The sequence below is a fragment of the Schistocerca nitens genome, chromosome 2 (genome assembly GCF_023898315.1).
Source record: "Schistocerca nitens isolate TAMUIC-IGC-003100 chromosome 2, iqSchNite1.1, whole genome shotgun sequence".
Taxonomy (NCBI): domain Eukaryota; kingdom Metazoa; phylum Arthropoda; class Insecta; order Orthoptera; family Acrididae; genus Schistocerca; species Schistocerca nitens.
The window spans coordinates 499,025,458-499,040,988 of NC_064615.1; the positions used below are offsets into that span (position 1 = coordinate 499,025,458).

General features: G+C 37.9%; 1 protein-coding gene across 4 annotated transcripts in view; it reads left to right on the forward strand.

The window, feature by feature from the left end:
- Nucleotides 1-262: 262 nt before the first annotated feature.
- Nucleotides 263-15,531, forward strand: part of LOC126236470 (intraflagellar transport protein 46 homolog) — a 149,120-nt gene continuing 133,851 nt past the window's right edge. For 3 of the 4 annotated variants that reach the window (XM_049945797.1, XM_049945796.1, XM_049945799.1), the window contains exons 1-2: nucleotides 266-395; nucleotides 704-871. In XM_049945797.1, the coding sequence (XP_049801754.1) occupies nucleotides 342-395; nucleotides 704-871 (222 nt within the window). In that variant the 5' untranslated portion in view covers nucleotides 266-341. Of the gene's footprint in view, nucleotides 396-703; nucleotides 872-15,531 lie in introns of all 4 variants that reach the window. The other variant, XM_049945798.1, reaches the window with a different exon arrangement.

Sequence of the window (15,531 nt, forward strand, 5' to 3'; positions counted from 1 at the left end):
ATCTTTGATGCGATCTGTCACTCGTGTATAGGGGAGCGCTTCCTGCGTGGTAGTTGCTAAGCAACAATAGTAACAAAGCAAAGGAAGACTACTGTAATCACATTAGCTTGACTAGTAGAAAAATATTAATTACATAAGCGTTTTTAAATATTGAATAGATAACAATAATTGTATATTGCTATAATATTGGGCGTCTTCATCTAAAAACGTACAAAGAAACCCATTTTTTAGGCTTTTCTTACTGGCGTGGTCGGTCAAACGCGTCGCTCTTGGATACGCATTTGAATCTTGTTATCGACACCGAAATACTTCACATAGGTGTATTCTGTATCATTTTTGATATGCTATCCAACAGAGATTCTAACGATGAAGACGATATTTCTCCTAGAATGAAGGTAATTTCAGTTTAGTGGGAGACATCGTTTACGATTCGTTATAATTCAGTTTGTTTGTTATACCTTATAGAACAATCATAAAACGCATTTTTTTGCTGTAGCGATGTAACGAATACTTTAAACAAAATTTACAACAATAGAGTATCACTTTCACAGACATATAAACTGATTACATTTTTCAGAAGCTTTACAAATATAGTGGAGCGTCATTTGATAAGTTGTCGTTCTTTTCCTTGCTCGCAAGGTGTTTTTAATTCTGTCAGTGCCAGTTTCAGAGGTCCGTAAGTTTCACAACTATTAATTTGCAGTTGTCCGCGTCAACAATTTATGATGAAAGTGTCGATGTGGTTGACGCTGAAGAGGTGCAAAGCGTGTCGTCGTCGAACAGTAGCAATATAAATGAAGTTTACTGCCATACAGATAGTCCTCCCACACCTGTTCCCTATAGCAATTCCGACAGCTTTCACAATGCGAAGGTACGAATACTGTAGTTTAAATGCCATTGTCCCCACTGACGCATGTATTTCTATCGGTTGAAACAAGTTAGCCGCTAAGCTTGTACCTGTATGCTTGTTAACAACAGTAGTAAACACCTGTGTTTAAAGTCTAAATTTCATCATGTTCTAATCTGCCCATATTTACAGACCAATATTTGTCAGTAATTTGCAGTGGTAGCTATTTCGTCTGAAATTTCGAACAGTTTGAATTATATTACTATACTGTAGCAATACGAATGCATTAAATATATGATTTTACCGTGCATTAATTTATTTTCACAGCTAATGTTATTGGCGAGGCAAGACTGTATGGACTACATCAAGATTACATTAAACTTCAATAATAAAAGAACAGTAGAATTAATGTTGAACACAAACAACACATACCCGTTCCACATTGTTGCATTATGATTTATTGTGCAAGGAACATGAAAGGAGCCAAGTAACTAACATAAAGTCATCTGATTATAAGAATGAAGGGAATAGCTTTTCGAAGAAGAATATAAAAGCAATGACATGGCTTTTCTATAGGATTTATCACAACAGAATAAAAGAGATTGCTGGACAACAACCAGTGAATAGTAACAGATTTTTTTTTTTTTTTTTTTTTTTTTTTTACATAAAAATTGGCTGCCTGAAATCCTAAGCCATTTATAATTCTTGGGGAGTAGAGACCCTCCAAAGGTGACCAGCATATTTTATGTTATATTTGGCCTTTTTGAATAAGATTCTAGGGGTAGCACGTGTTGAATATACTACCTTTAAACATTTATAGATATGAATAAGTAAAAAATTTAAGAAATAATGTCTCAGATGGGACAACGAAAGAACAGAAAATTATTGACAGATTTTAAAATTTTCTGAAGAATTTGAGAATTATTGTGTTCATTACCATAATCATGGCCTGTTTTCCTTTGCTGCCCAATATATTAAAATTTTACCCTTTAAGCTATCCATGTATGCAGGTTATTATTATTTTCAGCTGTAACACAACTTTGGTAGTGTCTTTGTGACACATTTACTGGCAGTTTCATCTTTTATTTCTGTTGTCATTAAATAATATATCTTCTTCTCTTCCTTTCCAGACTGCTATATTGTTAGTGCTTCAGATGCTCTTCACATAAAATTGTTTGCTAAAAATCAGCCACATCCTGATAAAGTAGTAGTTTCTGCACTTTTCTAACCATAGGTTCCTCCAAAATTGAAAGGTAGTGTAAAGATGGAAATAACAGAGAAGAGCAATATCTTACTTGAAGTATTGGATCAAAGGCAGTGCACTACTGGTCAGAATGGAAATTGCCCATTTTGCATGCTTTGCTTGATTGGTCATTAAGGAATTAGTTGCTTGTTGCTTTGGCAGAACGACACACATTAAGCAGTCCAAGTTAGAGTACTGTTTGTAAAGAAAACAAGATGTTACCTGGATTGGTATTTCATGAAGCCAGATGCCCAGAAATTTTGTTGGCCCAAAGGCAGTAGATTAAACCATAATTTAACTGAAAAGCGTTAAGAAATTTTTGTGATATCACAATTACTGCTGTTACATTTGCCACTTACACAATGCTTTGTCAAAGAAAGCTGTACAAAAAACACCTTCTGAACTAGGGAAATCTGAGCCCGAATTTTGAGTCTGGTACCTGAACAACTGAGCCACCCTACTAAAACTTTGAAAACATCAACTAATATTTAAGTGCATGAAGAAATCAATAGAAATAAGTGATGAAGAAACAAGAAGAAGAAATAACACCTGTGTTTTGCATTTGCATGGTGTGAGAATTTCAGTATGTGGTAAACATATAACATGATGACGATCACAGATGAAAAATCAAATCATATTCAAGATAAAGGAAATTACTGTATTTGTTACATGAACATGTGAAAACAGAGACAAAAACAAAATGAAAAGACATGCAGCCCTCTTGACATTTGGAATTAGGAAGGTAAACAGAAGGATACACTGCTATTCAGCAGTTCATTTATCATGTACATAAGGAGCATCGATATAGATATGTCAAATGAGGCTTGCAAGGTGTGGTGAAGAGGTGAAAAGGGCACAGATTTAAGATGGCCAAGGAAATTATTATTATCTTCAACTTGTGAAACTTTTCAGCAGAAGGTTGCAAATATCAATCAACAAAAATACATCTATGTTCAGTGCATGCTTTTAAATCAGAATCTATAAGATGTGCAGGGTGTTTAGGTTTTTATTTCTCCATAAGACTGTATACAATGTGATACATTGTATATGCCAGTGTGAGATATGAATGTTTGTAATTTCTGTTGTACAGTCTTGGAGGAGTTTTAAACTTGTGCAAGTCTGCCTCAGTCTTGGAGTTCGGGTGATGAGGTAACTTGTAAATGTCTGCCTTCCCCTTCACTCAGAAATGTTAGTCAAGTGTTATGTTCATTATCCCCTTATTTCTCTATTGAACAAAGGCCTTGTAATTGGTGATGGATAACCCAGAACAATGATGGAGGCATATTGTTTGTAAGGCACTCCTGGAATGCCTCATAAGACCTTGTTTTGTGTTTGGGATGGAGACTGACTTTGGACTGAAGGCAATATCTCGGTATGAAGTTGTAGTAGGAACATTCATTGTATGAAATGACAAGGAGAGAGAATAGCTGACTGGTATGAATTTCCTAGTACCAACAACAGAAACAATTAAAGTAGAAGATAACATCAAACAATGGAAACTCCATGTAGGAATATCAACAGTGTAGGAAAAGACGGAGAGCTACTTACTGTAAAGATTACATGTTCAGTTGCAGATAGCCACAATTAAATGACACACATAAGCTTTCAGCCACAGTCTTCGTCGGAGAAAGAGAAACACAACCTATTCACACACACAAGCAAGCACACCTCATGCATACATGACCACCAACTCCAGCAGTGTCATGTCTGTGTGTGAGGTGTGCTTGCTTATGTGAATGAATGGTTTATGTTTCTCTTTTTCCAATGAAGAATGTGGATGAAAGCCTAAGTTTGAGTGTCATTTAATTGTGCCTATCTGCAACTTAATGTGTGATCTTTAAAGTAAAAGATGCTAGTTTGAGCTTCTGGAACTTGTATGTTCTTACCTCAGAGAAGAAAGAGGGATTGGTTGGGGAATGTTGGAAAGGAGCAGCAGGTCACTAAGATCTTGTGTAAAAGGGACCCATCAAGTCAGGATGAGACGGAGCACAGACTCAACAGATGGATCTGTCTCAACCTAAGGCCTGAGCAACTTGCTCTGCCTTTAAAATCTTCTCCAACTAATTCCATTTTCATCCAGACACATACATAGTTTTCAGGCCACCATATGATGCACGGGGAATGTACCTTGTACCATTACTAGTTGTTTCCTTTCCTGTTACTCTTGCAAATAGAGCGAGAGAGTAATGACTGAGTATGTACTTCCATACAAGTACTAATATCTCTCATCTTTGCGGCCTTTACTTGAAATGCATATTGGCGGCGGTAGACCCAGTCTTCAGTCAGCTTCAAATGCCGATTCTCCAAATTTCCTCAATAGTGTTTCACAAAAAGAACATTGCCTTCCCCCCAGGAATTCTTATTTGAGCACATGAAGCATCTCTGTAATGTTCATATGTTGATCAAACCTATCAGTAACAAATCTAACAGATAGCCTCTGGATTGATTCATTTTCTTCCTTTAACCTGACCTGGTGGAAGCAACTTACAAGTTCCAAGAGCTGTTGTTTGATTAAAATAGCTTTTTAATTAACATTTCAGGACGTTGAGCAGTATAGACTAGCTGCCAAGCAATTGTTTTCTTTTTCAGCTGCTAGATGCTTGTTAAATTAGCTGTTTCATAGGTATGTGCAGAGCCTGGATATGCTTGGTTGGCTGCATGCTGTCAACAAAGTCGCATGCTGTTATAATTGTCAGTCACAAAGTTATTTTATTTGAGCTATAGGGTTAGATTTTCTTTCAGTATTACTAGAAATTTCGCCTCCTGAAGGTAAGTACTGGCTAGCCATTCTGCCCTCATGTGCTTTAACTGTCATGAAAGTTCTTAAGTTGAACACTGAATATAAACTATGTGATCAAAAGTATCTGGATGCCTATTAGTGGACATTAATTTGTGGTGTGTCCACCCTTCACCTTTCTGATGGCTTTAACTCTTCTGGGGTCACTTTCAATGACTGGGAGCCCATTCTTCCTCAAGACCCGAAACTAGTGAAAATAGTGATACTGGACACTGGTGTCTGGACAAAAGTCAGCATTCTAACTCAACCCAAATCTGTTCCATTGCATTTACTTCTGGACTGTGAGCAGGCTAGCCCACTTCAGGAATGTTACTGTTCATAAACCATTGCCTCACAGATGCTTAGGACAGTGTGCATTGTCAAGCTGGTACAGAAAGAATCATTGTCTTTGAACTGTTCCTCTTCTGTACACAGTACACAAGACTGTAAATTGTGTTCATATCCTTCTACATTTAGCATTGTCTTAAGCATGATAAGGGGACCACACGCTAATGACAAAAAAACACCCCCCATACCCTAACACCAGCTTCTCCATACTTCTCTGTTGGCACTACACATGACGACAGGTCACATTCTCCAGGAATTCACCAAACCCAAACTGTTCCATCAGACTGCCACAAAGTATAGCATGATTCATCACTGCTAATCACTCATTTCCATTCATACACTGTCCAGTAGAATCACTCTTTACATCATCTGAAGATTCATTTATCATGGACTACAGAAATGTTTGACTTATGAGGAGCTACTTGACAGTTATACCCCATTCCTTTTAATACCCACAGTCATTGTGCTAAGTGGACTGCTGGTAGCACTTTGGAACTCACAAGTGATTCATTCAGCTGGTTTTATGTGATTTTTTACATCCATTCTCTGTAGCAGAGCTTATCTATAAAAATAAAAAAAAATAAAAAAATTTTTTTGAACACTCATACAACACAAGGCATAAAGAAAAACTTTATGCCCACTTCACATCACTTAAAATTATGTGCTCAGTCTCCTCAATATATAGCCACTAAAATTCACAACAAAATAAGAGGGTGTGGTATAATGAATTTGAAGCTAAATATTTTAAAAAGCAAGTTATATGAGTTTGTAATTTAAAGATGCTCCTACTCAGTGCAAGATTTCATGAACGACGAAGCGATTTGAGCTGGATCCCTAAAACAGAATAAAAATTTATGCTAGTTATAATGGGTGTAAATATTGTAAGTTTGAAAAATTTTAAATAAGTAAATTCTTCAACAATTAATATTGTAAGTGCGACAAAACATAAAATAAGTGAATTGTAATTTTGATATGAACCATGGACCTTGCCGTTGGTGGGGAGGCTTGCGTGCCTCAGCGATACAGATAGCTGTACCATAGATGCAACCACAACGGAGGGGTATCTGTTGAGAGGCCAGACAAATGTGTAGTTCCTGAAGAGGCGCAGCAGCCTTTTCAGTAGTTGCAGGGGCAACAGTCTGGATGATTGACTGATCTGGCCCTGTAACACTAACCAAAACGGCCTTGCTGTGCTGGTACTGCGAACAGCTGAAAGCAAGGGGAAACTACAGCCATAATTTTTCCTGAGGGCATGCAGCTTTACTGTATGGTTAAATGATGATGGCGTCCTCTTAGGTAAAATATTCCGGAGGTAAAATAGTCCCCCATTCGGATCTCCGGGCGGGGAGTACTCAGGAGGACGCCGTTATCAGGAGAAAGAAAACTGGCGTTTGACAGATCGAAGCATGGGTCACATAACTAATGAGGAGGTATTGAATAAAATTGGGGAGAAGAGAAATTTGTGGCACAACTTGACTCGAAGAAGGGATCGGTTGGTAGGACATGTTCTGAGGTATCAAGGGATCACCAATTTAGTATTGGAGGGCAGCGTGGAAGGTAAAAATTATAGAGGGAGACCAAGAGATGAATACACTAAGCAGATTCAGGATAATGTAGGTTGCAGTAGGTACTGGGAGATGAAGAAGCTTGCACAGGGTAGAGTAGCAAGGAGAGCTGCATCAAACCAGTCTCTGGACTGAAGACCACAACCACAACAACATGTCTCCTGTACATCAGACTTATGTTCTGAAATTCTGTATGTTATCAGATCACTGACAGTTGACTCGGGCAGCTTTAACAGGTTTGAAATATTGTGATGTTTTTGTTACTTTGGTGACATCCAGTGACTAGTCAATGTTCAAAGTCCCTGAGCTTTCCTGACTGACAACACACTGCTCCCTGCCTCCTTTTATTCTGGTAGGACCATCTCTCGTGGCATCTAGTGGTCCATTCTGCATTACATAGAAGTATTTGGCCACTTTTGATCATGTAGTGTGGTTCAGATTGCAAATACAAGAAAATAAGATCTCAAGTAAGGGAATTATTAAATTGTGTGCAGAAACTGTTCAGCAAAGAGGACACTTATGTTACTTTTTGGTTACTGGATTTTATAGTCTATGGTAGACTGAGTTCTGAAGGGTAACAGCACTGAAAGCTTACAGAGTTTTTAAAGGGTGACAAGATTATGTTTCCAAGAAAGGAGTGGGAATTGCTGATTTAAGTATGCTGAGAACTAGAATGCAATGAAAAATGTGTTTTGTTTCAATAACTGGCATATCATATTCATGCACTGTCTCCCTTACTTCATGATAATACAAAACTAGCTGCACTTCTGTGAACTTTTTCAGTGTTTCCTGTCAGTCGTATGTGAGGTGGATCCCACACTGCGTCGTAATACTCCAGAAGATGATGAACAAGTGTAGTGTAGGCAGTCTCTTTAGTAGACCTGTTGCATCTTCTAAGTGTTCTGCCAGTAAATCAGTCTTTGGTTTGCTTTCCCTATAACATTATCTATGTGATCATTCCAATTTAAGTTATTTGTAACTGTAAAACCTAAGTATTTAGTGGAATTCACAATCTTTAAGTTTATGTGATTTATCGTGTAACCAAAATTTAGTGGATTCCTTTCATTACTCATGTGGATAACGTCACACTTTTCATTATTTAGAATCATTGCCACATTTTGTATTATATAGGTATCTTGTCTAAATCATTTTGCTATTGGTTTTGATGACTTTACAAGATGGTAAAAGACAGCATCATCGGTAAACACTCTAAGAGGGCTGCTCAGATTGTCCCCTAAATTGTTTATATAGATCAGGAATAGCAGAGGGCTTATAACACTTTCTTCTGTAATGCCAGATATCATTTTTGTTTTACTCAATGACTTTCAATCTGAGAGGAAACCATGAATCCAGCCACACAACTGAGACAATACTCCCTAGGCAGGCAAGTTAATTAGAATTTGTTAGTGAGGAATGGTGTAAAAAGCTTTCTGGAAATCTAAAAATGTGGAATCAATTTGAAATCCCTGTCAGCAACACTCATTATTTTGTTTGAATAATGATCTAATTGCATTTCACAGGAACAATATTTTCTGAATCTGTGTTGGTTATTTGTCAATAAATCATTTCATTTCAAGTAATTCATAATTTTAGAACACAGTATATGTTCCAAAATTGTACTGCTAATTGACATTAGTGAGTTGAGTCTGTAATTCATCAGGTTTCTCCTATTTCCATTCAAGTATTGGTGTAACATGTCCAACTTTTCAGACTAGGTATGGATCTTTCATCGCATGACCAGGTGTATATGATTGCTAAATGTGGAGCTATTGTGTAAGTGTACTCTGAAAGTTACCTAACTGGTATACAGTACTGACTGGAGGCCTTGCCTTTATTAAGTGGTGTAAGCTGCTTCACTTCGCTAAGGATATATATTTCTAAGCTACTCCTGGTGACAGTTGTTCTTGATTCAAATTATGGAATATTTACTTCGTCTTCTGTGGTGAAGGTATTTTGGAAAGCCGTGTTTAGTAATCTGCTTTAGTGGCACTGTCATCACTAACATTACCATTGTTGCTGTGCAGTGAAGATATTGTGTCTTGCTGCTGTTGTATGTTACACATGATCAGAATCTCTTTGGAATTTCTGCCAGATTTTGAGACAGATTTTCTATTTAAATCATCTCACATTGAAGTCCTTGCTAAATTTTGAGCTTCAGTAAAACATCACCAATGTTGGAGATATTGCATTCTTTTAAATTTGCCATGCTTTCTTCCTTCATTCCACAACAGTGTTCTGACCTGTTTTGCGTACCGTGGAGGATCAGTACCATCTCTTATTAATTTACTTGGTGTATATCAGTTGCTGGTGTACATCAAAGCTTCAGTAATACGTCACCAATCGTGGAGATTTTTCATTCTTTTAAATTTGGCATGATTTCTTTGTTGCTTCCACGACAGTGTTCTGGCCTGTTTTGTGTACCATGGAGAATCAGTACCATCTCTTATTAATTTAGTTGGTGTATATCAGTTGCTGTCAATTTTTTCAGTTTAAACTAGAACTTGTCTACGTAGTTAGATTGGAAGGAGTGGAGACTATCTTGTAGAAATGTGTCAAGCAAATTTTTATTTGCTTATTTAAATAGATATATTTTGCATTTATATTTGGTGGATTTGGACGCTGCGGTAGTCACAGTCTCGCTACAACAACCTTGTAGTCACTAATCCCTGTACCTGTCTAATATTAAATAATGTTACCAAGCTTGGTAGGATATATAAGGGGCTTGAATATGTCAGATGTTGAGTGATCACTGTGGAGGACACGGAGGTGCCACATACTTGCCTGAGATACTGCTATCAGGAACTGACAGAGTTTGAAAGGGGTCTCATTGTGGGTCTCCATTCATCCAGCTGGTTGAATTGTACAGTATCCAGATTTGTGGGGTATTTGAATGTGACAGTGGCCCAATAGTCTGTACCCGAGGGCAAACTGGCACTCTCATCGTTAAGGTACTGGTCAATTATGTCTGCCCATCACAAGGGAGGCTCATGGCATTGTTCATCAGGCACATTGTAACCCCTTCATAGCTACACTTGTCATCCGAGGACAGGTAATGGACACTCTACAAAATTTTTTGTCATGCTGCACCATTGGCTGGAGACTACAGGCAGCCAGACTAGGGAATTACTGCCCCATGAGTAGGCTGCCCTTAACACCACAATATGCATTGATGAGCCAAAACATTATGAACACTTCCTTAACAGCTTGTTTGTCTGTCTGGAATGAAATGCATCACTGATTCTGTATATTAGGGATCCGACAGTGTGTTGGTAGGTTTGTAGAGGTATGTGGCATTAGATGTGTTGAATAGGTCATGCAATTTGCATAAATAATGGGCTGCTGATTTGCGTATGCAGTGATGGCACCCGATAGTGACCCAGACTGGTTCCGTAGAATTTACATCAGGCAAATTTGGTTACTAAGACATCAACTTGAGTTCTTTATAATGCTTCTCAAACCACTGTAGCACAGTTCTGGCTCTGAAACATGAACATTAATACTGCTGAAAGATAACATTGCCATTGGAGATGAAATAAAGCATGAAGGGATACAGGTGGTTTGCAGTTGTCTGTGTGTCACTTGATTACTACCACAAGTTCCTTGCAAGTGCAGGAGAATGTCTCCCATAGCATAATACTGCTCCCACTAGTCTGCATCCATGGTGTGCTGCACGTCTTGAGCTGCCATCCACCTTGATGATGGCATTTGTGGAGATGACCAGTGACCTAGTGTAGCAAAAATGTGATTCAGCCAAAGAGCTGGTATTTTCCATTGATTGATGGTCAAATCCCCATGGTCCTGTGCCCACTGCAGTAGTAATTTATGATGTCATTGCATCAACATGTGAACGTGCAGGTGTGATTTGTTGCAGAGCTTCATGTTCAACAATGTATAATGAATGGTGTGCCCCAGAACATTTGTGTGTGCACCAGGATTGTGCTCTTTTTGCGGAGACGCCACAGATCACCATCTATCCTACTTCACAGAGCAGACAAACCTCCGAACCCCATGTTATGTGAAGAGTCGTGAACATCCAACCATTTAGCACCTAGTGGGAGTTTCACTGTCCTACCTCTTTCTGTAGATGCTCACTACAGTAGCACATGAACATTCAACCACCTTCACCATTTTCAAGATACTTGTTCACGGGCTCTGTGTAATAATAATCTGCCCGTTGTCAGAGTAGCTTATCTCATTGGATTTCCCCGTTTGCAGCCGATATCTTTGCTAGGGCGATCCCCCGTCCCTGTGTGCTATGCTTACTTACTTTTGTTACCACATCACATATCCATAATCCCACCAGGCAGCATCCAGTGCTGCGGCAGGCTGTAGTCAATGTTTTGGCTCATGCTGATGAATTATGTCACGTTGTGTTCAGCAGTGAATCTTGGGTGTGCACTACCCTGGAGAGCCATTGTTGGTGTGTATGACAGTGACCTGGGGAGAGGTCCCATTCTTCCAATGTTTTGTATAGACACAGTGATGTTGGTGCTGGTGTCATAGTACGGGGGATTCATAGTGTATGATGTTAGGTCACAGCTGGCGGTGAAGGAGGGAACTCTGATGTTGCAGCGGTACATCATGGACATCCTGCTCCTCATATGTTACTTCTCATGTGGCAGTACTATGGTGCCATTTTTCAACAGGGCAATGTTCATTCACATATGGCTCATGTCTCTATGAACTCTCTGCATGGTGCTGAAATACTCTTGTGACAAGCAAGATCCCAAGATCTGCCCCAATAGAAATGTGTGGCAGCAGCTTGGAAGTCATTTCTGTTCCATTACCAGTATCCAGGATATCAAGGATCAGTTATGACAGCTGTGGGCCAGCTTACATCAGGAGAGGATACAATGGCTTTATGAAAGCATTCACTACTAAACCAGTGCAAGTATCCAGGCCAGAAGGGGGTGAAACATCATATTGATTAGTGGAGTAATACTTCCAATTGTAAATTTGACTTGAGCTTGTAATCACTAAAATAATCATTACATTTTTTTCTTCCCTTCTGGATGATTCACTTTTTGTCAAGCAGTGTATATATTTTTCACAGAAAATTGTTGACGTACATGTGTAACCACAATACATTACTATTTGTCATGCATGGCTAAATGATTCTGTTTTTTTTTTGTGTGTCAGATTTATTTCCATTCCCCAGCTATCAATGACTTTCTTTGTAAATTATAGACTGCAGCAATCAGTCGTCCTTTTCAAATTTTGTTATGCAGATCCAGATTTGGGCTAGAAGCAAACTATTCTCAATGCACTATTATTTTCGCCCAATGCATGTCAGTCCCTGTTGATCGGGTTTCACCCACAGTTCATTGAATAGTATTCAACAGGGACTGACATGCATTGAGCAAAAATAATAGTGCATTGAGAATGGCTAGCTTCTAGCCGAAATCTGGATCTGCATAATAAAATTTAAAAAGGATGACAGATTGCTGCAATCTATAATTTACAAATCAATATAACAGTCGCTGAGTGCAAATGCTTTCCGAATGGAAGGTAAACTAATGACTTTCTTTGTCATTATCAGGAGCTAACTGCATACCAAAAGACCATGTAGTTAGCCAAGCACTATACAGCATGTTAGTATGACAGTTAATTCCTGATGATAACAACAGAGTACATTGTTGAAATCTTGAGTATGGTATACAAAAATGTCTGACACAGCAAGAAAACTCAGAAATGTGTATCCAAGAATACTGTCATGGGAAACTGTGTTCTTATACTTGTCATGCAGTTTTACCACAAGCATTGCTTTTTTGTCGTGTAGTTAAAATGAAAAAAATCCTTGAATGTAGATATTTGGATACTTTGTAGAAAGAGTGGCTAATGAGGTAGGTTTTTAATTTTCTTTTCAACTGGTTGGGATTCCAAATTTCTTACTTTAATTTAAGAAGGGAGCTTGTTGAATACATTTGCGCCGTAGTACACACTCTGAACACTAGACAAGGAGGCAGAGTTGGCATGAAAATTATTTTTTTTTTACTTTTTTGAGATTCTGTAGATCACGGTTCAGCTGAAATTGATTTTTTACTGTCAGCAACAAAAACCACTAAGGAATAAATATGTTGGGAACTCTGTGTAAGAATTTCAAGATTCTTAAGAGGCTTCTGTGAGATGCACAGTTATCTTACTTTACATTGTATTCCACTGCAGTAACCTAGCAATACACGAAATTGATCCAAGTAACACTAATATGTCTTTCTTCATAGGCCTCTGAACTATAACAGAAATAAGCCTCTCGTGACTCCACATGTAACAAAACAAAAAATAGTACAGAAGGGACAACATTAGTGTCACACACAATAATGGGTGTGAGTAGTACAAACTAAAAGAACATAGTGAGTGTGATTCAGCGCTGCTTCGTGCATCTATAGGCGCAAGTCGCCGGTAGATGGCATGGGGAAGACTTTGCCATGTGCTCACTTCCTACAGGTTGCCCCTAGCGGCCGGCCCGTGCCGATACAGTTGGTAGTTGATTTAAGGACGCAAGTGCAGTGACACTACACTCGGCGCACTCATACCCACACACACTAGTAGCAGGATACAGCATCAACTGTTCACTTCTGCCAAACAAACACTTTGTTTACTTTGGATTCACTTCCCCGAGAGATAATGCTGTGACAACATGGAATGAAAATTTGCAAGATAAACCAGCTCTCATGTTTTCAGGCATACACAATGAGAGATGTGTCTAAGTACAAAACATGCTTCTTCATTAGTGTATCAAATTTAGGGATGTGCAAAAAATGCCAGTATATCAAAACATCAATATTTCATCTTAATAATATCCATACACAAGAGAGATATTTTAAATATTGATTCATAGATTAATCGATATTTAGTACTGAATATTGAAAGTGATATTTTTATTGTCTGTCTTTTCTTGATTCATAGGTACTATAGTTCTCATCAGAAGATTTCCTGCCCATTCCAACTACTACCAATCTTTTCAACCAGACATTAAATGTCTTACAATGAGTTTAAATTAATTTCATATTCAGTACTACAAACGAGTACCAAATTTGAGCATGATAGTATCTATACTGCTTATTCATGAAACCTTGTTACTTCCATATGTCATTTCTACTACTGAAAATGATAAGTACAAGGTGCAAAACGCACACATTTGGTGACAGCACTGTGTCAGAATGATGGAAATTATTACTCCCTGCTCCCAACTGTGAGGCAAAATGTGCACTTCTCTTATCCACTGATTGTGTGGATCAATAAAAGATTAGACTCACTGTAAAAATAATGTACACTTGGCACAGAAATCAGACAGATTGCTGTACTGGTAGTTAATGGAAAATGAACCCTGTTGTCTGAAATGTTTATATATCTATTCACACCTCTTTTGTCAGAAATTGCTCAGAAATAGTTAATATGACAAGCATCTTCTGTTTCGTGTGATCTGAGGCTTTCCCAGCGAATGTGCTGTATCCAAGGTTCTTGGGTGTCCAGCCGGATCTGATCATCGAATTTCCACGATATTTCGGCAAATAACCGTTCCGCCATCATCAGGTGGTGCTGGTGGAATGGAATTCAGCACCACCTGATGATGGCGGAACGGTTATTTGCCGAAATATCGAGGAACTTCGATGATCGGATCCGGCTGGACACCGAGAACCTTGGATACATCTTCTGTTTCATTTGAAAGGGCAGCTTCCTTAGTAGATTCGCTTGTGCCAGAGAAGCAAACTGACAAGGAAACTTATTGAACAAAGAGTTATGTTATTGTCTGTTGGTGATGTGTGGTTTTTTTTGTGTAAATAAGTGATTTCTTAGAATGTTGTGTGCCTTTTATAGGTTAATGTTGGCTATAATAAAGTGTTTATCAATTTTTAAGCTTTTGTGAATAATTTCTGTGACTTCAATAAGTTTCTTTTAATCTCTGTAAATATTGAAAATATCGACTGATGTATCGAAATATCGATATCTTTGTCTCAATCACATCGATATGTTTTATAAATGTTGATACATTACACATTGATATCTTTAGAAATTTGTTCATCACTAATCCAATTTCTTGACTCTATGTTAATGCCTTGTTCTGCTGGACCCCAAAGAATTTTATACAGTGTATTTCATTTAGTATATGCTCATTAAAGGAAGTACCTTACACACCACTTGAGAGACATTATGGGGTAGTGAGCAAAACTTACTTTGACTCAGTCTTCAAACAGCCTTTTGCATTTTTTCCACAAGTGACCCGAGATCTCTACTACATTCGATAAATGATTATGGAAAATACTTAATACTTGAGAATTATCATTTGTGATCTTGTCATGCTGCTTAGTTATGATATTAGATTGTCCTGTGCTGCCCTCATTTCGTTGTCTTCCAAGTAGATCTAACTTTGTTGACATAATTGTTAACTTCTGACCAAATTTGCAATTTTCAAAATTTTTAGTAGGCATTTGGAATATATCTCAAAGTAATTTTTGTAGTATTATTGTGAAAATGCTCATTCTGGTATTATCAGCTGGTGTCATTGATTTTTGTGAATATTTGTCTGTGTTACATGATACTTTGTTTCTTGTGTCCATCATAATCAGACACTGAATTTACCACCAGTTAAACATCCTGTTTTTTACACTGAATTTCATGTATCAAGAAATTATAAATCGGGATTCTACTCTTCAATTTGTGTTCAATTTGTTTTTTACTTGTGACATAGGATAATAAACATTCCAAATTCCTAAGAAAGACTCAAAAATTGCCAGTGGGCTTCTTTATGGAA